Source organism: Lycorma delicatula, chromosome 1 (genome assembly GCF_047948215.1).
Source record: "Lycorma delicatula isolate Av1 chromosome 1, ASM4794821v1, whole genome shotgun sequence".
Classification (NCBI taxonomy): Eukaryota; Metazoa; Arthropoda; class Insecta; order Hemiptera; family Fulgoridae; genus Lycorma; species Lycorma delicatula.
This window is the reverse complement of record NC_134455.1, coordinates 345,333,745-345,361,615: the sequence shown is the minus strand read 5'-3', so window position 1 is coordinate 345,361,615 and position 27,871 is coordinate 345,333,745. Positions and strand designations below refer to the sequence as shown.

At 30.7% G+C, this 27,871-nt stretch overlaps 1 protein-coding gene across 3 annotated transcripts in view; it reads left to right on the top strand.

Moving 5' to 3' along the window:
• The first annotated feature begins 1,390 nt into the window (after positions 1–1,390).
• Positions 1,391–27,871, top strand: part of spen (spen family transcriptional repressor split ends) — a 444,910-nt gene continuing 418,429 nt past the window's right edge. For all 3 annotated transcript variants that reach the window (XM_075382418.1, XM_075382419.1, XM_075382417.1), the window contains exon 1: positions 1,391–1,637. In XM_075382418.1, coding sequence (XP_075238533.1) covers positions 1,555–1,637 — 83 coding nt within the window. In that variant the 5' untranslated portion in view covers positions 1,391–1,554. The remainder of the gene's footprint in view (positions 1,638–27,871) is intronic.

Here is a 27,871-nt window from a genome sequence, read left to right as displayed (position 1 = left end):
TTATCATGTGATCTGGCGTTCGGCTACGTGCACACACCACAACGCTATTTACCGAGTTGTCTCAGTGTGCGTTGTGTTGTTGTAGAGGTAGTGGTACTTACTAACGTACTGCTTGTATAATATTCCACACCAGTTTTTGAATCTTATTTTTCAGTAATTTATTAAATACTGTTAGAAATAATTTTAAAAAACTTACGCGGAATACTTACCAATGTTTTTCACCCCAAGTTAAATAAATGAGCGACTTGTAACAATAAAAACAATTATTACGTATGTTATTTTGATTACGCATAACGATTTATTTCGTGTGTTTTATCAATCGTTTATTTATTAACATGTTCGACGTGTGATTTTTGTAATTTTTTAAAAATAAATTTTAACCTATATGCGTAAGGCAATGATGCTACAGTACAAATATATATATTAAATTTAACAGTTAGTAGTATCTATTGATTAAAAATTGAATTAAGATTTGTAGATCTTAAAAACTGTATTAAGATTGAATTTCTGTATAAAAAATATATTTTACGTAATAGATATTAAGTTTTGAGTTCATACAAGTATTTTAGTAACATGAAACAAATTACAAACAATTCATGCCCGTTTGAAGTAAATTACGAAATAAGTAATTTATTTAAACTTAAAAATTTCAAAGCGTTTTAAAAATTACATATCAATAATCAATCATAAATACCAATTTCTCATGAGTAACATAATAGTATATTATTTTATATGTAAGTCTGAAAAAAATTAAATACTTACAGAAATTTATTAATAGGACAACAAACTTTTTAAAAAGATTTCATGAAACTCCGTATTTAATTTTATTCTTGTTAAAGAACGAAATAATTTGTGAATAATTTTATACACAGAATATTATTAATAAATACTATTTATTATTCACGATAAATTAATTTTATTTATGATTGTAATTTATGTTTATCACTAATAATAACATACTTTCAGGTATTTTAAGAAAATAAATTTAGGAATTCGGTTATGAAGTATATACTGTATTACGTATTCGATTAATAAAACAAAAGAAATTTTTAACTGAAGCACATATATTTTTTTTTCTGGACTGTACATGCACTTGTCTCCCTTCTTGCTTTCATTTGACTAACAATTTTTAATGAGTAAGAAAATACAAAACAACCCCGACCACTTGAAAGCATTTTGAGATGTAGCTACGCGCTAGCGATGCTGCCTCCTCTTTTGACTGGTTGTAGCCCCTCCCACTAGACGAACTCCCCTCTAAACAGAATAATAGACTCGTCCGAAGTGAAACTCGCACTCGGCTTTAATAGCTGCCCTCTCCCGTTCTACAGTGATGCAGGCAAGCGAGCGAGCCTAGCTCCCCTCGATCTGCTCCCGCCAGCGTGAACCGTGACGTCACTTGTTGTAGAATAGTGCTTGAGCAGAGGTGTTATGTGCAGTGCTGAAAATAAGGAATTTGTTGTTACGTGATTAATATGTGTTGGTGAGTGCAGTTTAATTTTTTTTTGTGTGATGCAACGTGAAAACTTATGTCCCAAATGAAGAGTCTAGAACAAGATGGTTAGAGAGACTCGTCACCTGTGGGTAGGAAATTTGCCGGAGAACATCCGAGAAGATCGGATTCGAGAGCATTTCAAACGGTAAGGATTTGTTTACTTTTGTATCGGTTCAAATAAACAAGTAGTTTTCTATATCATCATCGTAACGGTTCAAATACGGTACTGTTTATAAACTATGTTAAGAGGTTAACATATGTTTCAGGTGTGTTTATGAGGATGCATGAAAATATTACATTAAAGCGATTAAATTACTTTATAACATTTGTTTGTGTGCCTTATGTGTACGTGTTAATGTAGCATTAAAGTTGAACGGATCCAATTAAATGTTTGATGGTATGTTGATCCTATTGAAATATATTTTTACGCGTGACAATATATTTTAAAGCGGCGAAAAGCATTGTTATTTTTAGAACTCTGTTCATCTATTCTTGTCTTGTCTGTAGAAGCGTTTAGGTTGCGTTGTGACGTATTTTAAAGTTGTCAATTGGGTTATTGTTTTCTTTCTCTATATTTGTTGACGGTTGATTTTATGTAGATTAAAAATACACGCATATTTTAATGTTAAACGTGCTTATTTTTTGTAACGTATGTTCTAACGGGTTTTTTGTTGTAATTTTCATCAAATAGTGCAGTTTGGATTACTGTTAACAAATACATAAAAATATAACTTTGTGATTTCACAAATTTATTTCCATTGCTATATTGGATCTTAACGATTTTAAAAATGTGTAAAATTTTTAATTTATTACTTTCATGACAATGAATTCATATATAACCTATAAATGTGAAAGAAGGATACTAGAAATTTTAATTTTATCATAATACAGTTGTTTGTAAGGTTAAATATACTTTTTTCATAAATATTGAAATATTAATTTATTTTCAATCAGTTTATACACGAATGGTTTTTCCTTTATATCGGTAATCAGTTGTTTACATGTTTATAAACAATTGTTTGTTGGTAATGAACTACGTCGGAGAATCCTAAGTATACTAAGCTGTATACTGACTGAGGAGTAAACTATATTTTGTTAGTGTTATTTGTAAAGAGTAGAGATGGTTCCTCTCTCTTGCTCGCTGGATGTTACGTTTGCTCCCCTCTCCCTTTTATTATGTTTCTATTCGCTTCGCGATTTATTAAAACTTATCTACTTACAATAAATATAATTTTTTTTCTTCAAAATTTTCATTTGATTGTTTTTGTTTATCTTCATGTAATTGTAATATTATTTTATTTATTTTTTATTCATAAAAGTTATTGTTTGAGGAGAGGTATATACTTCGATGTAAGTCCATCGGTCTCTTAGGGAGGTATTCATTGTTGATTAATGAATGAAATCATTTAAATTTTAAATGAAAAATAGTAACTTATGCTTTTCTAAGAGATTTTATTTTATGAATTGGAATTCATGTGCGTTATCGTACGCTACCTTGTATAAAATACCGATTTTGTACTAAAGTCGGTTCATTCTGATGTAAATTCTGCTACTTTTTATATGCGAGTGGGTAATGTATATTTTTTGATGTTGATGTTTTACTGTCCTTATTTAAAATATTGCATTGTAGTAAATACTTTAAATATTATATTGTCGGTTATTATATATATTTTGTTCTGGAAAGATTAAAAACTTTTAAATTTGTTGTTATTTTGAGGGAGGTTATTCTTGTTAGAATAATTATTTCCCTTTATCGTAAGAGATACGAACATAATAAAATATATGGGAAAGGATGAATTCAGTACGAGAGTGCGTGTGTACGTATCATCCACCTGTTTTTTTTACTACCTCTCATGTTATCCTTCACTATCTTAAGATATCCCTTTAACCTGCTATTCTTTATTAACCGCTCACACGTATCCATTAAAGTTAAGCTGTAATGAAAACCTTTATGTGCATATGTATGTATTTTCTGTTTTATCAATGGGCTTAAAAGAAATTGTTTATATGAAATGAAAAAAACATTTCATCGTATTTGGTAGTTCATTCCATTTTACCTGAATTTCTTACGATGTTTTTTTTTATATATTCGCTAGTTTCTAGAAACTGTTGCCATTATTAATTCTTCTCCTTCCATATTCCGTTGCCGGTGCCAAAGTTGTAAGTAATTTCTAATTTTCACAGTTTTTATTAATAATAGCATTTCTTTGCAATCATCATGACAAATAACGTTAAACTTAAAAAAAGTAGTTTTTAAAGAACAGTTCACAAAAATGTACTTTCGTATGATCTGTTTGAAATTGCTTACAGTCGCTTCGGTTATAATATTATGGGATATGCTATTTGGAAAACTCTTGGTGTATTCACTAAGCAACATTAAACGTCCAAGTGTTTTGTTTTATAAACTTATAAATGTGTATATATAAAATGAAAGTTGCTGACCTGTTTCAATTTTCGTTTTGTGGGTAAGTAACTATTCAATCGTTGAACATTTTGTGTAGAAAGCCTTATCAATTAAAACATTTACGAATTTTTACAATTTATTTACTTAAAATTTTGTGCTTACAGGATGGAAATAATAAACTTCTTACTGATGGCAGGATTTTTCAACTATTCCATTTTAGCGACTATCATCTGTGTTTAAGATTATCATTGGTCATTTGATAATAAAACAAAAAAAATCCCTACTAGTTTTTCACGCAATTAATTATCGCAGTTCCATATTAAGAAAAAGATCCCTTTCGGCAAGCCGGAAGGGGAAGGTAGATTTCACCCGTGCTAAGTAGGGGATAAAACAAATTTCCACTTTAAAGGTAAAAACAAACTTCAAATTTACTCAATACGACAATGGTTGCATATGAAAAAAAAGTTCACATGTTTAGCATACGACCGCTCCATCTTTTTAAAATTCCAGCAAAACTTATGTCATCCCTTGCCGTAAGGGTTGGTCATATCAAAAATTGTTTCAGATAGGTAATGTTTAGTGGACTAACGACCACTTTAAATCGTTCGATACTGTGCCTATTAAGGGAAGTATGATTTTTTTGCCTTGGAAACCCCATTTTTTTCATCCTCGGGCCAATGGTTGGTGATATCAATAAACTTTATTTAGATACGTTTTAGTATTTTGGGGGCACATCATCTTAAAAGGAATTGAAAAACGTAACTTTTATAATAAAATACTTCGGGCTATGTCAGTCCTATCCAAAATAGCGGCCACACAATATTTTTCACAGCTATGTTTTCGAAAATGGTGAACAGTACCCCTTAAATAACTGCTTAACTGTGGGAAAAAAATTAATAAATTCACCTACCACAAAAAATCTATTTTTGAGTATTAGACCACCATTTATGGTATAGGTTGGCCACTTTTGAAATTAGCTATGAAAATATTAGATGGCCACCATTTTCCTTTTCCAACACAGAAAAATAAATCATTTCTAGCTAGAATTACGTGCTAAATTTTATTTTTCTGGGTTTGAGAAGTTATTTAATGATTCTCATACGTCATTACACACACACACACGCGCGCGCGCGTTTGTGTGCACGCAAACAGGGCTGTGAACCTGTAGAGATTTTGCTCTTTTTGTTTGAGCGGAAGCACTTTTTGCCCAAATTTGGAGGCCACTTTATACCCCCAAATCCATTAAAATTATGTTTACACAAGCTTCAGTAATCCTAGTGTTACTCGAGACTTCTCATATGATCCGGTGACAATTCTCCATTATCAAACCGTGAACATTTTATAACGGGCGTCATCATTAACCTAATTTTTCAGATAATGATTTGATTTTTCAAGTGTACTTAGCTAAAAAATATCAATTTTTCGGGTGTTAACATCATTACTTGCGGAGGGGAAGTTCTTTTTACTCGGAACTAATATATTCAAAATTGTAACTCGGTAATCTTGCGAAAGAAGGCAAGACAATTTTTCTTGTCTTCTTTCATGTTATATTCGAATCTATTTCATGTTATTTTTTGTTATGAATAAATAATACGCTTATTATCCAATTGAGCTTGATGTATCGGTTCAATTATCACGTAAAACCACTGGACCGATTTTAAAAATTTGCCGGATGAATGCAATTTAAGTCTTAATTGAAAATTTAGCCCTGCGTCCTAAGTTAAATTTATCAAATTATAATATTCGAGGTGTAATCGTTTGCTGTAAATGTAAAAGTAACTTTTTCCCTTTTAAATATTAAAGGGTGGCAGGCATCTTTAATGTTAAATATTAAAAGCATCCTCATCCTCTCTTATCGTAACGTGTGATTATTAATAAGAATCTATCTCCGCGGTGGGGTATTTGGGCATTTCATCCGGAGGTCTCCGGTTCGAATCCCCCGGTTGGGCGTGGAATTTTTTATCCGCTAAAAATTTCAATTGGGATTAAACGACCGTAGCAGTCTGTGTTCGGTAATCTAAGAAAAATTCATATTAAGAAATTTATAATTTTTTTTATTCGAATTTAATCTTAAGTGCTTCCGAGTTTTTAATTTCAATCTGTAGAAAGTACCGGTTTATTATTTTTTTTGCGAACTTGTCGCTTTCGAAATTTTTTTTTTATGTTTGTATGAAAATTTTACGGGAAGTTGTAGGAAGGAGTAGCAACACGACAGTTTTGCAAGTGTGCTAGTCTTGTAGAGCGAGCGAACGACTAGCTGGTTGTCTTTGCTTGCTATATATCGCGGGGTCAAACACCTCTAACCAGCTTTCACTTGCATATATTTGTAATGTAAGCTGTAGGCTGTCATTGGCCAACTGTGCAACGCCTCTCTCGCTTATATATATGCTCCCTTACGTGTTGTTTTCTTACGTTTTTATTAAAAAAATAAAAATCTTAACGTTTACATTTTTTTTTACCCCAAATTGAATTTTACGTTATAAAATCCTCAACGATTGGGGGGAGAAGTTGGCGAGTTCGGTTTTGTGTATTTGTTTTGGTGTAGGAAGATAAAAATTATCTTAATTCTAGTAAAAGGTTGTGGTAGATTTTAACGAAACATTTATTGATAAATTTTTTAAAATCGTTCATAAAATACTTCGGTGTGAATAAATAATTTTCTTTGTGGCTCTAATTTTATATATTCCTATTTATTGGTTAATTAATTATTAAATTATTCGTAATTTTATTTTTAACTTGACCTATTTATTGATTATTTTTTCTACCGTTAAGCAATCGCTTATGAATTATTGAGCATCAGGAAATATAAATTATTTTTGGAATAACTACGCTTTAAAGTTACATCTACGTCTGAAGGTACATCAAGCGTTTTAATTTTAAGTAAGTTATTAAAATACATTATGAAATGTTTACATAAATATGTAGAAAACCCAAAGTTTTCTTAATTGGAGGGTGGCAGACCTTTCAGCATTCATCAGCACAATTACTAAACTTTTTATTTGTCCAATAAATTTTTAGAAATGAAAAATCAATTAAAATTTAATTTTTTATAAATTACAAAATTGTTTTTAACTATTAATTTTTATTATTTTGCTGTTGAATGTAAAATATTATTAAATGAATGGTAATTAACGAGTATAATTTTACTGTTCACACAATAATTTGTATAATTTGTCATTGGCTACAATTATTTATGAATTATCTCCGTTAGATAACTTGAAATCACGTGTAGTATCTTATATTTCTTATCCCTTTTGATTAGTCTGTGATTACGGTATAACGTACTGTTTCTCCCGAGTATATGCGTTTCCTGGAATATTTTGTTACATTTTAGGTTTTTTTATTATTATTTTTACTTCATTGTACGAAATAAAGGAAGTATTGTGATCGCGGAAAATTCCGGTTTTCAAATTTCAATAGAAATATCCATTTTGACTGGTTTCGGCGTGACGTCTGTACTTAACGTACTTATGTATCTCGCACAACTGAAAAAACGATTAGCCATAGGATGTTAAATTTTGGATTTAGGACTGTTGTAATATATAACTATATATTACAACTGTGAGGTGCACAACTGTGCACCTCCCTTTTCGATTTCAATCGACTGAACGAAATGTGTCAAAAAAAAGTCCAAAATCAAAAATTTATTTTGGACTTTTCTTAAGTGCAGTAATAAGTTCTCATTGAGAGCTTTTAAACGTATATCATAAATGGTACTTATTTTCATCGGTTACAGAATTATAGCCAAATAAAATTTTAATTAGTAATATATTTGGTCTTACAAGGGGAAGGCACATCGGTTTGAATTAGATTTCATCTCCTTTTTTTTTTAACTTTTTTTTAAATTTAAATATATTGATTTATTATTAAATTATTAACCTGTACTTGTAAAATTATTTTTAACATTAGTAATAATTCAATAATAACAATAAAAAAAAGGTATGAAAATATATCAAAAATTATAATGAAGATAAATTTTATGCACTTTTAAAAATATGTATGTGTAAAATTTAATTGGCGTACACGGAAGTCATGTTTGTCCACGTTAGATATTTTTTAATTTTCTTTAGGACATGTTATCTACCCTTAGGAGGGTTTCGTACCTGTGTAATGAGAAGAAGAAAACATGTTTCGTGGGGTCCGTACTAAATTTTCATGAAATTAAGACAGTTTTGTAAAGAAAGAATTACAGTACTAGATTTTTTTTTAATTTTATTAATTGTATACCTAAAAAGTTTATTTAATTTTGAAACACAATATATATTATAGGGATTATGAAAAGCAGGTCTAGTAAACCGTTTAAAAATAAGCTGTGTAAACCGCATAGTTTTGTAAAATATTGTATACGTTTTTAAATTAGAACAATGTAAAGGTAGACGCGTTGAACAATAAGTTTCTCAACAGGTACTAACGCTTCTGGTGAGTGCATCTAGTACAACTTAGTCCAAGTACTTATGTACTTGGAAAAGGCTCGGCTCATATTCAGCCTTGTCAAACACACACACACACGCACACATTTATATATGTATGCTTTTATATATATATATAAAAGCTTCACCGGTTTACGATTAATATATTATGTACAAGATGGAGGGTGGAGGAGTACAGGTGGCGCCACACGTGCCGTTCGTAGAAAAATGTTGGGGAATTACTTTGATTTTTTGCGTAATATGATTAAATTATAAGGTATTTTTATCTATTTTACTAAGGGATTTTGTCGCTGCATCGCAGGAATACGAAAATATACTAGGTGCAGTATCTTCTTAGGCAGATCTTTGCACCATCATAATCGTCTCCATTATCCTTTATCCCAATAAAACATTTTTTTAAGTTCCTGATCGCTCCTGTTTCGTTTTTTATCGTATATAATTTTTTTTGTCATCCTCTTTTTTTACATCGTCTACAATTCTTTTTCTAGCACTTGTTTAATTAATAAATGCTTCTCTTATGATCTGTCCCAACCGGTTAGCTTTCTTTCATATTTGAACTGTTACGAAACTATTTTCATTACTTCTTAATTTTTCACTTTGACATTTTATCTCTTCGGGTATCCATTTGTACGTATTTTAACGAAAAAGATGAAATACTATTCTTAAATAAAAATAAAAACTTGCCCGAAATTGAACCCGAGACAAATGAAATACCATCCAGTATACCGTATGGCAGTCATTCATAAAACATTGTTTCAAGTCTTAACTATATTAACTACGTTATTGTTTCTTTACCCATTACTTTTATTTTTGCAATTTTCTGTAAACGTGGTACTTAACTATCTGTATTCCTTCACTTATTTAATTCTTCCTTTCTTTAAGCAGATATTCAACGTCTTTCTGACTTCTATCCTCATTTACATTTATTTTCTTACATTCAGTTTCTCCCACGGCACGATAATCTGTTGAATTTCCGTCCTGCAGTTCATCTGCTAAAAAAAAAAATAACGCGTGTCATTTACGACTTTTATACAATTTATTCTTCCTACAATGAATGATCCCGTAATTTTCTTCGAGAAATTTTTTGATCATCTATACCATTCGTTCTCAAAGTGAGCGATAACGCTCCCTTGTAGGTGTTGGTGGCCATCACTGCGGGGGGGGGGGGGGTTAGAAAGCCCGCAGAAAGTTGGGGGCGGTCTAGGAAGACGATGGCTGAATAAAAAAGAGGCAAAAATTTCCTGATATTTCAAACTAAAATTAAATACCTACTACACTTGTACAAAAAATTAAAGGGACACTTTTATTTTATAATAAAAAATGATCGCATTCTAACTACTTTAATTTTGCAACCAAAAGGCTTAGAGACGAATAAAAAAAATTAAAGCTTGAATACTCTACTTTTTAGCAGTATACTTCAGATTAAAAAAAATCAACGAGAAGAATAGTTTTAAAAATTTGAAAGTTCTCCTCGTGTTTGATCGAGCGCATGGGGGAAACGAATATTTTTCAGTAAACTGCGTTAAAATCGTTTGAAAACTTAAGACAACAGCGATTGTAAACTTTTCCCGTTTCCGACTATACTAACGAGATATTCACTAGATTTGGGCTTGCAAATACTGTTCAGCTAAAAAATGCATAATAAGTCTTTATTAAATGAATAAAATAAATCTTATTTCGATCGACCGACCGGGCCGGTCTAGCGGTGGTTAACACGTCGTTACAAATCAGTTGTTTTAATAGCCGAGGTTCAAATCCTGGTAAAAGTTAGTTACTTATGTACGAATTTGAATACGAGACGATGGATACCTGTGTATTTTGGTGGTTGGGGTTTAATTAACCGCACGTCTCAGGAACGGTCAACCTAAGTCCGTACAAGACTGCACTTCATTTACGTCATCCTCCTGTCATCGGGCCGTGGGATGAGGATTTCTTATTGTTCGCTAGATGATTGCAACGTAAACCTTAGGAAAATAATCCTTACCGGTAGATAATACATTATATAAATAGCTATTGAATGAGTAGATTTGCTAATCGATGGATATAATAAAAAGAACTGCCCCAGTATTTATTTGGGTGGATCAAGGGAAACCGTGATAAAATCGTAATTGGAACACGTCAGTACATCACATAATGCATAGATAATTATAAAAAATATCTGATGGGGAGACCACATGACTTCGTTGTACGTCTATTAAATTATATATACAATTTTGAAAAGTACATAAAATTTTATTTCATTAATAACTTTTCATATTTTTTAATTTTTTTTATTGTTATTTTTATTTTAATTATTGTTTATTGTAAAAAGTTTTGCAGAGGTTCATAATTTTTAATAAATCAATAATATTTTTAAATTAATAAAAAAAGAGATGAAGTCGGATTCGAACCGATGCCTTACCCTTTTAAGATCCAAATATTTCATTAATGCAATTTTTATTTGGCTATAACTCTGGAACTGATGAAAATAAGTACAACTTATGATAGATCGTTGAAAAGCTCTCAATGAGAGCTTATTACTGCAGTTAAGAAAAAGTTCAAAATCCAAAGTTTTTGGATTTGGTTTTTTTTTTGCCACTTGGTCCAGTCGATTGCAATGAAAAGGGGAGGTGCACAACTAGATGTTACAACAGTCCTAAATCCAAAATTTCAACATCCTACGGCTAATCGTTTTTTGTGTTATGCGAGATACAGACGTCACGCTGACGCTAGTCAAAATGGATATTTCCCTTGAATTCTGAAAACCGAAATTTTTCGTTCCTTTACTTCGTACAAAGAAGTAAAAAAATAATTATAAAATAAATTACAATGTAGAAGTAGTTAACGAAAATTATTTTAGCTCATGTTTTTATCTATACTTTGAACGGGATAAAAAAGAATTAATTTTTCAAATTTTTTAATTAGTATTATTAAAAAATTTACGAGTAATATTGTTTCTATAGAAGAAAATATTTCTATTTTTCAATAAATTGGTACGAAAATGTTTTTAAACGGTTTGGTAAATTTATTAAAAACGGCGTAGGAAGAATAAATTAGTCTGTCCCTTTCTCGTAGACTGAAATATTGTATTGAATTATAGTAAAATAGTTCTGATGTCGGGTCTTATAAGAGGGAAAATAGCTATATTTCTTAAAGAATAACCGACTGTTCTTTTTAATATAAATTGTACGTTTAGAAATGATAACATTTTAAATTTTGTAATTGTTAAATTTCTTGAAAAGAGAGGGTTTTTTTTTAAGGAAGTTCAATTGTGTTTTCATCCACCAAAATTTGATTTTTTGTCCCAACGTGTCGAATACTGAATCCAGTAGCAATTTTATATATATATATATATATATATATATATATATATACACACTAACAGACCCGGCAATGCTTCGACATTGCTAGATTTGAGTATATGAACACAATTGAAAGTTTGATGAAACATTAAAAAACTGAACGTTACGGAACTTCGCAAAATTTAACCTTTCACTTTTTCATTTTTCCCCTTTTCCTTTTTTCCCGCGCGTAAATCGGATAGTGCCTTTTTAGTCTATAGCGGACACACACACACGAACATTGCCTTTTATATATATATATATATATATATATATAGAAAATTAACGTTTGTGATGTTCAGTTAAAAAATGTTTATCGCTTGTATTAAGTATCGTCTTATTTTAGATTGTTTTATTTATATTTATTTACTATCATCAGGGCCAAGGTCTTTACAGAGTAGTCAGATACAAAATTACAAAGTGCCTTAAGATAATCCAACTACTATGTATCGATATATAAAAAGTTATTAATCGACAATTACATAACATAATTGATGTAACAAATTTTGAATTGACAAAGCGATTACGAATATATCTTCTTAAAACAAAACTAATTTATTTTTTATTGGATATGTATAGACCAATAATTCCATTAATACTTATAAAACGAAATGATAATTTGGTTAATATTAATTATTATTATTTCAACGAAAAAGATCTTAAATTAAGAAAAATTATCTACATAAATAAACAATTTCATAAAGTTATATTAATAGTCTTAGATAAACAAAAGATGAACTGACTGATGGAAGGGTATATTAAGGCAAATTTTAGATACATAAAATAAATCTTTCATAGTGATAAAAAAGACACAAATTATTATTAGAGTGTAATTAAAATGTCTTTTTAAAATCAATTTTATGTTTTTAATAATATACTTGTCAAGTAATGTTTGTGAAGTAGATTTAATATGTAACGAAATATTCTGAGAAAAATTACGAAGGAAATGTATTTACAAACTTTTTTTGTAATTAACTCTATAAATATTAATTACCTATGAATTTAAAAAAAAATTATTTAAACTACTTATTTACTATGTAGTATTTTATACAATATTTTTAAAATACTATTGATTGCCTCGTGGTTCAAATAGATAGTGAGAATTTTTATTTTAAAATAGTTATTTTATTCTGTTATCCAAAGTGTTAATGTTAATTCTTATTTAATATATGAGAATTTAAAAAAAATTAATGTAAATGAAAAATAAATACTATTATTTAGTTAATTATATGAACAATATTAAAAAAAAAAAAAAACTAAAAAATGTAGTTCGTTTTATTGCCGCTACACGCAGCACATCCTACGTAGTTACAGTACATAGCTATTAATGTTTCCAAATTATGTATATATGTATATATATATATATATATATATATATATATATATATATATATATATATATATATATATATATATATCAAAAATCCGTTCCAACAACTCGACAATCACAGTTTCTTGTTATTAGAATTGGACAGTTTTTTCTGTATGAAACCTATTTTAAAATATTTAGATATATACCTATTTTTTATTTTTACTATTATTATTTATATAACTAAATTGTGTTTAATTTTGAGATATCTAGTTTATACTAAATTTACTGTGATATGTAAAGTGGGGGATTTCTATTGAACAAATCTATATACAACTGTTGAGATGTCTTTGTTGAGTGAAAGTTGAATTTTGTTATTACCGAGATAGGTTGTCGATTTAAAGGTATATTTTTGGAATTAATTCCTCGTTTTTACCGAAGTTTTGCATTTTTACAGTGTCTTATACTGAAAATAACATTATTCGTGGTTGTATTTAGGTTCTTATGTCGTAAAACCTACATTGTCCTCCTTTTCGGTAAGCGGGTACCACTTCTTTTTTTTTTTCAAAAAGTAATCAAATAACCCGATATTTTTTTGTGTTTTAATAAGTAACCTCTGAAACATTTTATTTTAAAAAAACCGATAACCCTTTAGTGCCGGATTCCTTCTTATTTCGATTTTTAGCTCACCACCGTAAAGTTTCAATACTTTGAGTATGTGCAGCTTCCGGTGTTCTTTGGTGGTTGGGTTTCAATTAACCACACATCTCAGGAATAGTCGAACTGAGAATGTACAAGACTAGACTTCATTTACACTCATACACATCATCTTCATTCATCCTCTGAAGAATTATCTAAAACGGTAGTTACCGGAGGCTAAACAGGAAAAGAGAGAGTATGTGCACTTAACTCACCGGGTTGTCCAGTGGTGAACGGGTTCACACTAACCAGCTGATTTGGAAGTCGAGAGTTCCAGCGTTCAAGTCCTAGTAAAGGCAGTTATTTTTACATGGATTTGAATACTGTGGATCGTGGATACCGTTGTGCCTTTTGGTGGTTGGGTTTCAATTAACCACACATCTCAGGAATGGTCGTACTGAGACTGTACAAGACTTCACCAATTTACACTCGTTTATATCGTTCTCATTCATCCTCTGAAGTATTAACTGAAACGTAATTACCGGAGGCTAATTAGGAAAGAGAAACAAAGGTGGGGGAGTGGTAGCGTCATGATCTTTCAATTGGTAGGACTCACGTTGGAGTCCTGACCAAGTTTGATGGGTTTTTTTACGTATAAAATTCAATTTCATATTGCCATGCGTAGAATTCGAGATTTAGAATGGTGAATAAGTAATTTAAAAAAAAATAATGAAGAAGTAAGTATAATAAACTTGTAAAGCCAGATATTTTTACACGGACTTGAATACTAGATCGTGGGTACCGGTGTTCTTTGGTGGTTGGGTTTCAATTAACCACACATCTCAGGAATGGTCGAACTGAGAATGTACAAGACTACACTTCATTCACACTCATACATATCATCCTCTGAAGTATTATCTAAACGGTAGTTACCGGAGGCTAAACAGGAAAAAGAAAGGAAAGTATAATAAACTTATTTTTAAAATTATTATATTTATTTACATCTTTTGCCAAGTGTTTTAACTTACGGAATGTTTATGCTAGTTACATGACATACGAATTATTTCGTTTCGCTTATGTATTTTTTTATATTATATTTTAACAGCAGCTATTCGAGTTTAAGTGAAACTGTTTACAATTCGTCCAAAACCTGATAATTTCTTTAGTTCGTGTTATTTTTTAACGTAAATATCCTTTGTTTATTAGTTATTTATAGATTCCTTTCGCTATTATGTACTTTTATCTTTTAATTAATAAATTATAGAATACATTTACATTTTAGGAAAACTTCTGTAATTGTTATTAATTCAGTTTTATAAAGCGGGAAAGGGTAAGAAATTAAACAACGGAGCAAACTGGCGGAGATAGGTTACGTAAGTTGTGACTACGTTGCGTCACCCTAGTTAGAAAGTACAGTCAGGTTCCCAAACGAATGAGTCTACTACGCGTCTGGTTCTATATAATAAAAAATAGTTTGTACATTGTATTTATAAATATTATGCTATTACTTTCTTTTTGATCGTATCGTATAATGTATATAGTAAGACTGTATAAATATAATACCGTATTTAGTGGTATTTCTCTGGATATTTGCTGTTTATTTAATGAATTTAATTTATACTTTTTTCCTTACCTTCTCGTTAATACTTGTGTAAATATACAATTTCAAACTTTTATCAACTCTAAACCTTCTTACCCGTCTATAAATTAAATTCCTTTTTGGTTTTGGATACTGAAACCCTAAAAACAGCTAAATCCATCTTTTTTTATTTCTTTATCGGAAGTGATTATACTAATACAAACGACCGTATGTATTGTAAATGTAACATGTACAAAATACAGTTAGAAGTATGGGCCCTTCTATATGTATATTTTTAAACTTAACTAAAATTCCCATCGGAATAATGAATGTATTTGGTGAATGTTAATAATTAATTTAAATGAGAGAAATAACAGCTATTAATCGTATTTATTATTTTTATTTTGGCTGTCGATGGATGATAATAAATTTTTTTTGTAGTTGTGAAAAAAGTCATGCCTGACCGGGATTCGAACCCGGAACCTCCGGTTGAAAAGCAGTGACGCTATCACCTTCTCTTTTTTTAACCTCCGGGCCACCGTTAAATATTGCTTAAGAGTATGAAATGAACGATTTGTAGCGTGTGTGAAAATGCCGTACCTGACTGGGATTCGAACCCGGGCCTCCCGATGAAAGGCCGAGACGCTACTACTCGCGCCACGGAGACGCTATCACTCTGACGCAAGATTAGTTTACAGATTTATAATATGATTTTTGTTTAGAATTGCCCTAATTTTGCCTTACAATTGCTAATTTTTAGAGTATTTTTTTCTATTAAAAACGAAAATATGTAAAATATTTGTTAAAAATTATTTAATAAAATTATGTATATTTGACACGTTTCTCTGAGGATATAAAAAAGCTATGTATTGAAGTAAATCTTTTGTCAAGTCTGGAAAAGTAAATTTTTTTCAATAAAACTATGGATACATTTAAAAAAAGAAACATTATTAAATGAGATGATCGTTTTGTAAATAGTTAACGTTATTCATCTTTCCAGTTGAAAAAAATTCATGTTTTTTTTTTACAGAACATTCTACGCTTCATTAGGTCCTATATAGATAACATTTTTTTGAAATTTTAAATTCAAATTAAGTCGATTGAATTTTTTCTTAGTGAATAGTTTTTATTTGAACTGGGTACATGTGTAGGGATTTAGCTATAAATTTTTCTTTTATAAGAATACGATGTAAAATTTCGCTAACTGAAAAAAAAAACATTAAATAGTTTTTATAGTTAATACTTTCATAGTTATCAATTTTTATAAGATGTAAGCGCGCGTGCACACACACATACACACACACACACACACAGAGAGAGAGAGAGAGAGAGAGTGATTGAGAGAATGAGTAACGTTTTATTTGAAGCGAGCATTTAGTATATATTATATATATATATATATATGAAGAAAATATTGGTTACGTGGTCGGTCGATAAGATGTTTAGTGTGTGAGATTGGCTTAGGTGAAAAGTTGAAATCCTTGCATGAATGAGGCAGTTAAGTGGTGAGGGGAGACCGGCTGTGCCAGGCGGCAGCAGCAAAACAGCCAGCCTGCCCAGGGCCTTGAGTATATAATTACTGCAGTCTAAATACTGTACTGTTGTATGTACTAAACAGAGAATGTTACCTTACTTTTCTGTACTGGCTGTACATACATTTATTGCACTACAAAACTAGACCGCGTAATGTATCCGATATACTCGTACTATGCACATTTGGTGTTTATTTTTACTTATTTTATGTATATACGCATTTAGCTATTTACCCCTTTTCAAATTCATTTTTATGGTACTTAAGGACTATTTGTACGAATGAAAAATAATATATTAGACTTTTTTATATTATATTTTTATTTATTTATTTTTTTTAATAAGGATTTTTTCATTTTATGGACTCTTTTTTCTCTATTTATGAATGTAAAACATTAAATTTGCGTACATTCAAATTCACAAAATTAAATTCAACAGGAAAAAATAACTATTTATCTGAAATCTTTTTTTTTTTTTTTTTTTTTAGCAGAAGGTAGATTTTTTCTAGCCTGTTCCGTTAATGTGGAATTATCACTCATAAATACGTTTTCGCATTTCTTTTTGTCGTCTCAGCGAAAATATAAACAAATTATGATTGATCCAGCCACATAATTTCTGATTTTTTATTAAAACAAATGTGATACATCGGGTAAGGTTAGTAACAAAAAATGAATGTCTATTACGCGCGCACTCTAATGTACATTAAATTTTTTATTTTTATTTTCCTGTTTAAATTTCGCATATCGAGGTTTTTTCGCACGACAAAAAAAAACAGTTTTAGCATTGAAAATTTGTGGAAGGATGTATGCTTATCTGTTTATTGCATGATATTTCCAGATCGGATGGAACGATTCTGATGAAATGTGGCACGATTTTTTATATGGACCGTTAAAAAATTTTATTTTGTTCACGATCGGTTTTATGGGAGAAACAAGAAAAATGACGATTGTTAAAACTGGATTTTTATTTTCTATTATTAATTTAAAAAAATATATATATAAGGAAAGATACATGGACTTTAGAGAATTCCTGTAACTCACAATTTAACTACAACGATTTTTACTTCGTACAAAGTATTGTGATCGCGAAAAATTTCGGTTTTTAGATTTCAACAGAAATATCCATTTTGACCATCCTTGAATCCGTTTTGACTAGTTTTGGCGTGACGTCTGTACGTACTTACGTATGTATCTCCTACAACTCAAAAACGATTAGCCGTAAAATGTTGAAATTTTGGTTTAGGACTGTTGTAACATCTAGTTGTGCATCTTCCCTTTTGATTGTAATCGATTGAACCAAAAGTGTCCATAAAAGCCCAAAATAAAATAAAAAATTGGATTTTGAACTTTTTCTTAACTGCAGTAATAAGCCCTCATTCAGAGCTTTTCAACAATATATTAAAGTGGTACTTATTTTCATTGGTTCCAGAGTTATAGCCAAATAAAATTTTAATTAATGAAATATTTTGTTCTTACAAGGGGAAGGCACATCGGTTCGAATCAGTAGATCGATTAGGTTCTGAATTATTAAAACTTTTCGTATTTTCAGTAATTTAATTGATGCATTCGGGTAAATGCTGGAGCACTTCCTTTCATTTTATATATTGAGTAGCTTATCTATCTAATCGTGAGCTAATCGTAACACATCAGATAACTAAAAACAAAATGTTCTAAACTTTTAGACATGCTGCGAGTCCTTAGCAACACCAATTGGGGTGCCGATCGGTCATGTATGTTGCTTTTCTACTATTCCATAGTTCGTTCCCGTAAGATTATGGTTGTGTCGCCATCTCTGCGCGCGAAATACCGTGCTTAAAATGCTGGATGCTGTACATCATACTTTCCTTCGGCTTGCTACAAGTGGCTTTAGATCAAGCCCTGTCGTAAGCACCCTTGTTGACTGCGGTGAGCCGTCACTTTGGCATAGACGAGAACAGGTTTTAGCAACTTATTTTAGTCGTCTCAAAGGACAGCCATATCATCCGGATTTTGACGCAGTCCTCGGAAATGTTGCCCTTGTAAACGTTGACGCACCTTCTATTTTTCCAATTTATTCGTATTTTTATCCTCCGTGGAGAATCAACCTTATAAATTTTATATTCGACCTCACGAAATACAATAAAGAATGAATACCACCTATTTTCTTCCAGCAAATGTTTCGCCATGTTTTCTCAAAGACAAACTCGGACGCAGTTGGATCGAAACGACACGATACCGTTGGATGCGCATTTATTCTTAATTACCGAACCTGTATGTTTGGTCTACCCGGTATTACGAGTGTCTTTACTGCTGAACTATACGCTATAAATAAGGCTTCGAATATCATTCACCCTATTTACCGTCACATCCTTATTTGTAGCGACTCGTGTAGTGCTCTCCAAGCCTTAGAAAACTTTTATTCCCAACACCCTATCGTCACCGAAATCTACATTGCAGTCGCAGAGTTAAACCATCGTAACATACAAGTGAGTTTCTGCTGGATCCCCAGTCACGATGGGATTCCTGGTAATGAACATACGTGCAGATTCCGCTGTTAAAGACGCGTGTAATCAACCATCCTTTACTACCCGTCTTACTACAACCGACTTTATTAACTATGTAAAACTCACACTTCGTGCGAGGTGGCAAGATGACTGGATTACCACGGTAGATAAACTTCGACACGGTAAAGATTCTGTGTTGCCATGGGATTTCTCCCACAGAAAAATTCGTCGAGAGGAAATGGTCCTCTGCCGATTGCGGATAGGACATACGAGAGAGAGCTACTCACTGGTAGCTGTCAGCGGAATATGCATCGATATGCGTACTATGCAAGTGTCTCTTGACTGTGCGCCACATCCCTAGTGGATTGCGTATATTATGCGGTCTTGTGTCGTAAATTTAAATTGCCCAGGAATTTTCGTCAAATGCTGGGCAATAATAAGGAAGTTTTGGACCGGGATTTCATTTTTTCGGAGTGTTGATATTTTCCATCTTTTTTAATAGTGTTGTTAAATTTTTTTGCAGCAGTTGTATGTTTTTTATTTTGTTTAATATTTTAGTTTTTGGTTTTTTATCTTTTATTTTAAGTTTCAATTTTGTTTTTAAATTTCTACTTTGTTTTTATTTTTGTTCCTGTTTTATTAGATTTTGTATTTCAATTTTTTTTTTCCGGGCGATGATAATATAAAAATGTTTTTCGCCCAAAAAAAAAAATAATCGTGACCTAACCTAAATGTAATGACAGATCATGTATTTAAAAAAAATATATATAGACTTTTATGGGAGAAACGAGGAAAATAACGACTGGTAAAACTGGATTTTTATTTAAGTTTTATTAATTAAAAAAAAAAAAAAAAATTAATAAATTCTTATATTATTAAAATAGTTGTATGTAGTATTACAGAAGTGTTCGTGTTCGTTGATTGGTGAAAATGAATGCGACATTTACAAGAACCGATGAGAGGTTTTTGTTGAACTGCAATGCATGCAAATGCTCTACTCAGCTACACAAGAAGAAGAAGAAGAAAAAGAAGCGTGATTGGACTATACGCTTCACTGAACGAGTAGGGTGTTTGTGTGTGCGCGTGTTAATTATACTAGATTCTTAAGCCGCTTGTTCAACATCGGTGGCTTAGCTGCTTTCACCTCTTGACGCCAGCAAACCGATAGACAAGAGTATATATATCTTGTTTTTGAAAGCCTAACCTAACATTACATCCTGGCTTCACTTTGCTAGCATCTTTTTATTTTTAAAGAAAAACTCGTCTTACTGGGAGAAAATTCTTGTTTTACAAAGAGAATTTTAATTTTTATTTAATATTAAAAAATAATTGTGTGTAGCATTTTGTTTCGAATATCGTGAAGTAACGTAATGATTATTTGTCAATCATTTTCTTTCCATTTATTATTTTTTTTTAGAACAGCTGTCTTTTTCAACATTAAAAACTCAAATTAGCCTACTTTTTAGTATATAATTTTATTTTATTTATTTATATATAAATATATATTTTATATTAAATACTAAGGATCTTCAGGAAGTCAGTATTTAAATAATTTTGAATAATTATCATTAACTTAATTTTAATTTTGTATTATAGGTAGTTTTTTTTCATACTTCTTATTTATAGTCGCATCAACAATTGAAGTCATTAGCGACCTGTCAATGTAATGTAACTGTACCGGTAAATTTGTAGTCTTGAACAAACTCATGTCGACTACTTCGTAGACGTGTGGTTAATTGAAACCCAACCACCAGAGATATCGGTACCCACGATCTAGTATTCAAATCCGAATAAAAGTAACTATCTTTATTAGGATTTCAACCTGAAAACTTCAACATCAGCTGATTTACGACGACGAGTTTACCTCTAGACCAACCCGGGGGGGTTTATATGTAATTTTGTTCAGGTTGAACAACCTGAACAAAATGCGTTTGGAAGAGAAAAAATAAAACTTTCTAGTAAATCATGCGATTAATTTACATTATTTTGGCTCCCAGTTACAGCCGTTGTGATTAGAGAGAAATTTTTGTAGTACGAGAAAAATAGTAATCTTGAATGGAATTCGAACCCAGGGTCTTCTGAGTGAAAAGCAAAGATAAATTTTACTTTTGTTTATTTGTAGGATTTTTAAAATTTTAAATTATTACGAAGTTAAAACATTATTTTCTATTTCAAAATACAGTTTGTCGTAAATGTCATTCATGGTTCTACGAAAAAGGGGTCTCTAAAATAACCGTGAACAAAACGGAATAATTTTCTTTTTTTTACTTTTTATTTTATTACATTAAAAAAAAAAAATGATGCGGTTTTAAGTTTAAGTAAACCCTTTGTCAGGGTAAGAGGGATGGTATTGGAAACAAGACGTCCGATAAATGGAATGGGGATTACGCCGCACTTCTGTTATTCACAAAAAATGAAGCCAACACAAAGTAATACTTTCCTGACATTAGTTATTTATTCTTATATAGTGAAAAAATAATGATTCATATGAAGACTTCTTTTTCGGGCGGGGTAATATATATATATATATATAAATGACTGTTTGTCTGTCTGTTTGTCTCTTATGCCTTCCTAAACCATTCATCCGATAGTGATGAAACTTTGGGGAATGGTTGGACGCATGCCAGGGAATGTTTCTGAATTAGTTTGGACTGACTAGGTGGCGCTGGCGTCGAGATATTTCGAAAAATTGTATTTACGATCCGATTTGCCTCATATTCTGAATACGTGTTACTTACATGGAAAGTATTATCTCTGCAAAAAATAAACCCGCTAGATGGCGCTGGGGTTGAGATATTTAGAAAAATTATATTCATGGACCGATTTGGTTCATATTCAGAATATGAATATTTGTTACGTGAAAAGAAAAATTTTTGCAAAAACTATACCCCCTAGGTGGGGCCGGTGTCGAGATATTTACGAAGCAAACAAACAGATATATAAACAGACTTTTTTATTATATATATATAATGCATGTTCGTATGTGTGTCCGCTAAAGACCAAAAAACTAATGGACCAATTTACGCGCGGGAAAAAGGGGGAAATGGAAAACGGGGAAAAGGTGGAAAGAGAAAAGGGGAAAGCGTGAAAGGGTAAAAAGGAAACTGGGAGACGGGTGAGGGAGAAGTTGGAAGGAGAAGGAGAATAAGTGAAAGGTAAAATTTGTGAAGTTCTTTTTTTTAATTTTTTATCAAATTTTCAATTGTGTTCATTTAAACTCTCTCTCTCTCTCTCTCTCTCTCTCTCTCTATATATATATATATATATATATATGTGTGTATGTATATGTATATATATATGTTATATGTATATATATATATATATATATAACAATAGCGAACCATTGCCGGGTCTGCTAGTTTATAATAAAGTTTGATTGTAAAATTATCATTCTGTTTTAAATAAACAAAAAAATATATATATATATTTTTTTAATTTAAAAAAATCGGCATTTTTTATATTTCTTCACTCCACCTTCCAAAAATATATTTTGATTTTTCTGTACTTACTATGTTAAATGGAAGAGTTTAAAAAAATACGACCGATAAAAAATTACCTAAGATTCCTTTTTTTTTGGAGTGGAAGTAAAAATTATAAAATTTTATTGTAATATTATTAAGTTTAAATAAACCAAAAATGTTTAAAAAAATTCAAATCTAAATTTTTAAGCTTCGGTCGGCTCCCCACCCCCCGATATTGCTTTTAATGCGGTGGCGGCTCGTAGCTAAAATTAGTGTGGGTGCTGCTCCAGAAAATTTTTTCCTGTGCCTTTTCAAGGCCATGGTTAAGGTTTTCTGTAAAATAAAAGAACCGAAAAGAAATTAAATCAAATAGAGAATAGCTGGAAGCAGAATAATAATCTAATTCTACACTTTTATCACATTCAAGAATACGTTACGCGGTTTTTAAGCTCAGTGCTTAAAAACCCGTATTCGGTTTAACATAATAAATAATGAGATGTCAATATAGATAATATTTTTTAGTATTATTAGATAATAACTTAATAAAATGTCCGCTGAAAAACACTGTAGTCCAACGGTGCTTAATTTAAATTCTGTATACAGAAACAAATACAAAACTAGTTTTTACTAATTACCTACTCTTTCGCCCTTCCAGCGTGTTTTTGGACAGATTTGGCGATCAAAGAGGCCTTGCTTTCTGCCATCTTCTGATCGCAACTGAAAAAACAACTAAACTACTTTCATATTCCTTCCACCGACTAAACTAGAAAAGGGAACGAACAAAGAACTTTCCACAACCGAGAAGTAAAAAAAAAAAAACTAACTTCCACCAGCAGGTCAGGGTCGGAACTGCAGGAGGACAGTGCTCTCTATCTTCCTCGCAGCCTCGTGTGCAGCTTCCTATGTTTCCATGCTTACAGCAGCCAAACACGACGCAGCTGGAACTGTGAACGTCGAGAAATGAAAATAAAATCTACCCCATTTTTTTGACTGATTATCGTATTTTCCTTTTTGCAGCACAGCTATAGAGCTATGATGCCAAGAAAGTATAAAACCATTCCATTATACAATGTAAAAATTAAAATAAAGTTAAGTAGCGATTAAAAAAAAATTAATTTTATTAAAAAATAAAATGCTAAAAATTTAATACTTAGATTGTTATACCGAAAAGAAAATCTCTGAATGAATATTTTTCGAAATCAGTTTTGCAATAGGATAGTGAGTAATGTGTGCGTAGAGAACGCGGTTTAATTTTGGCTACGATCAATGGTTTGTGACCGTGAACTTAACCCGTCTCCACATGGCATAATATACTCACTAATAATGAAAAAGATGAAAGAAAAATAAAGACAGATAGATAGATAGATAGACGGACAAAGACAGGGAGAAGAGAGTAAGTGTGTGATTGTGAGTAACGAGGGGCAAAGAGAGAACAACACATCCCTCCCCGTTAGTTTAGAGTAGTAAATCTTGTATCATACTGCGAAGCTATACAATCAACTAATTTACATTACAACCGCATTCGAAACTCTAAATTTAGGCATATATAATATATTTATATAGCCGACATGATATTGTTATAGAATGTATTTCGTGTAATTATATATATAAATATATTAGCCGGTCAGGGCTAATATATTTCTAATATATTATTATAATTCGGTCGTCCTTTCAATCTAGCAAAAGCTCCTTTGTTCATTAAACTTATGCTTTTGAGAATAATAGTGATAAAAACAATTAAATCCTCCTGTTCAATTTAAAAATTAATATTGTAAATTTTTTTAAAGATTTATAAAAAATTGCTTTATACATTTCAGTCACACATTAATCAAATTATTCATTGCATGAGTTTAATTAGTAGGTTAATTTGGATTTAAAACCCCGCATAGCCGTTTTCAGATTTTTTTCAAAATAGCAGATTGCTATTTTTTTTTTTTTTTTTTTTTACACTTTTTTTTTAATTTACCCTCGTACGGGGGATTTTGCAAAAGTAATGGTGGAATATTGTACTGTCACCCGTGTGCAAAATTTCATCAATCGGCAATGTCAGGAACTAAGTTAAAATAAGGATGCAAGATTTGAGAACAAACATGAAAAAAAAACATTGTTAGTTAAAATAAAGCAAGTAAAAATCAGTGTATTGTAATTTTTTAAGTCCAACAGTTTGCTCAGTACAGGACCAGAAACTAAGTGATCGGAAGAATCCGGGTTTTAAATTAGTCAGCCTACATCTTAAAAATTGTAGTTATAGCTGGTTACTCGTCCTTCTTAAGGGTAAAAATACATTTTGCCCGGTTCTTATCATTACCTGACAAACACCACTAGGTGGTAGCCGTATTTCGTTTCCTATTTTTTTTTTTTATTTTATGTTTTTTCTTTATTCGAGTAACCGGAGGCAGGTGGAGCCAATCGCTTCTTACAGTAAGTAACAGTGGCTGTGTTGGTTGAGCCGCCCTCACACCCCTTAAAAAATATTTTAAAAAAACCGAAAATGTTTTTAAATATTTATATGAATAGTATTTACAAGCACAAAATCAGTATTTTGTTTAGTATAGTTTGAAATTGAGAGATTCAATCATTGTTCACTTTTTTTTTACCTTTCTTCATCTCTTTCAAGATCGAATTTCGAAAAATCTACAAATTGTTTTTAGATATTTATATGAAGATATTACACACGAGAAAATTCGAATTCATATCTTTATTATTTAACTAAAAATTTAAATAATAGTCAAATTTAATATTACCCTATTCTAATCCTTTAAACTCGAAATTTCAAAAACATTCTTTCTTAGTGTGCACTTACACCGTAACAAGGAAGTGTATGCAAATTTTCATCAATTTATCGTCTGTAGTTTTTGCCGGGCATTGATTATGAGTCTGTCAAGATATCTTGTTTTATACGTACAAGTATAATCCAGTGTATTCTGTTGAGTTTGAATATATATGTATAAAATCTAACACATTATATTTACCGACAAAAAAATCAAATCAGTAAACATTACACACATCTGTAGCATCACAGCCTTTCATCCACAAGATACGGGATTCAAGTTCCGGTCAAGTATAGCTTTTTTTTTTTCATTTCAACAAACTAATGTATTATTTTTATAAATAAACCAAGTTTGTGTTACGATTGAAAGAAGAATAAAACTGTATTGCGTTTAAACTGAAACAAAAATAAAATCACTATAATTTTTATTACTATAAACATATACTAAATAATACAATTGCAATCAATTGTACATGTTAATTTAATGAAATTAAATTTGATAAAATTTAGACAATATTGATGCTAAAACTTCCATCATTTATCGTCAATGATAGAATAAAAACAATTTTTATACTTAATTATTATTTACAAATAAAAATAGATAAATATTTGTTATCTAAAAAAAGCGAATAAAGAAAAATTAAACGTTTGGTTTAAATCAACTCCACGTTAAGGCTATCGTATCTCACCCATCATATATATTTTTTTCACCCTACTACTGTGTTATTAAACATTTAAAACTATTTCCAGTTTCTTCAAAAAATTAAACATATTTCGTTTAAAAATTTTATCACTTTTTAGCTTAATTTATTAAAAATAAAATAAAATAAACTATAATTGAACTTGTTCTAACATCATAAATAGCAACCAAACACGTACTCGTTGGATATAAAATTGATTAAAAATACCGACTTTGTTTTAGGAGAAAACTTTTCACTCTACAGTTCATATACAGAACTAATTTTGGCGGTAATGTACATTAGCTTATGGCGGTTAAAAAATTCTATAGAAATATTAGACCCATCTTCCCTTCAAATAATCAATCCTGTATTATTATACTTTTATTTTTTCGTATTTTTTTATTTTAATAAGTTGTGTTTTCTTGTTAAAATTAAAAAAAAAAAAAACGACAAATAAAACTCCGGCTAACCAGTTTCACCCCTCGGCAGACTGCTACTTAAGAGAAAAATTACTAATAATCCCTTAGTTTAATTAACTTTGTTGATTCCCTTCGGTCGGCATTCTTTCGACTGTTTAACTACGTACTCTACCCTATGGAATCCTATTCACTGTTTTTCTTTGAGAAACAGCGAATAGATTCCATAGGGAATTATGTTGGGGCTTTAGGGTTAAGATACGGGCTTTGCGGTCGCCGATATAAAGTAGTAAATTTCTCATCGTTGAACCGATTCACGATTGATTTCGCTGTAATTTAGGGTCAGATGAGAAACAAGGACCAAAAATGTACTATGTACTTCTACTCTACTATACTAAAAATAGTATATCCTAAGGGATATAAATATCCCTTAGGATATACTATTTTTTTTTAATAATAAACGTTTTCTACTGATTAAGTAAAATTTTGAGACTGGCACCGTGGTGGCCCTGTCACCCTATCTATTTTATCAATTTTAAGCAGAATTTAAATGATATCTATGAACTGGATTCTTAAGTTGTAAAAATCTGTTTATAAAGTTTGAAGAGGTCAAAGAAAACTATATCTGACCGAAAAAAGGTAAAAATTTAAAAAAATGTTTATCTACTGAATGGAATTCTTCAAAACGTACAATCAAAGTTATTCAATAATGTAATGGAATAATCTAATTAGGAACAAGAATGTTACTTACGGTTGAGAAACGACAAAAAAAGGGAAAATTCATTTTTCCCTTTCAGTCTTCTTAAGGAGATTTAAATAAGATCAAATACCATTAAAAAGTATCTTAACTACATTAGAAGCATTTAATTGTATAAAAACTTTACCTACTTTTTGTTTAAACTTTTTAATGTACGTGATTCATGAAGTCTATCTGTGTACGGCCTTGTCTTTGTTTTTGATCGCTAATTAAGTTCCATCGATCCGTAATGTTAAAAAAAATCATTGTGCCAAATTTAACTCAAATCGGCTCATCGAGTGTGTATATATATGTGTATATATATATATATCATACAAAAAATAAAAACTACGTACGTACAAATTCTTCCGGAATTTTTAACCGGTATTTTATTTTTGTTTCTTTGTACGAAGTAAAGGAAGTTTTGTCATCGCGAAAAATTTCGATTTTCAGATTTCAACGGAAAGATCCATTTTGACTAGTTTCGGCGTGACGTCTGTACGTACGTAGGGTGTATACGTATTTATATCGCACAACTCATAAACGATTAACCGTAGGATATTGAAATTCTGGATTAAAGACTGTTGTAACATCTAGTTCTGCACCTCCCCTTTTTATTGCAA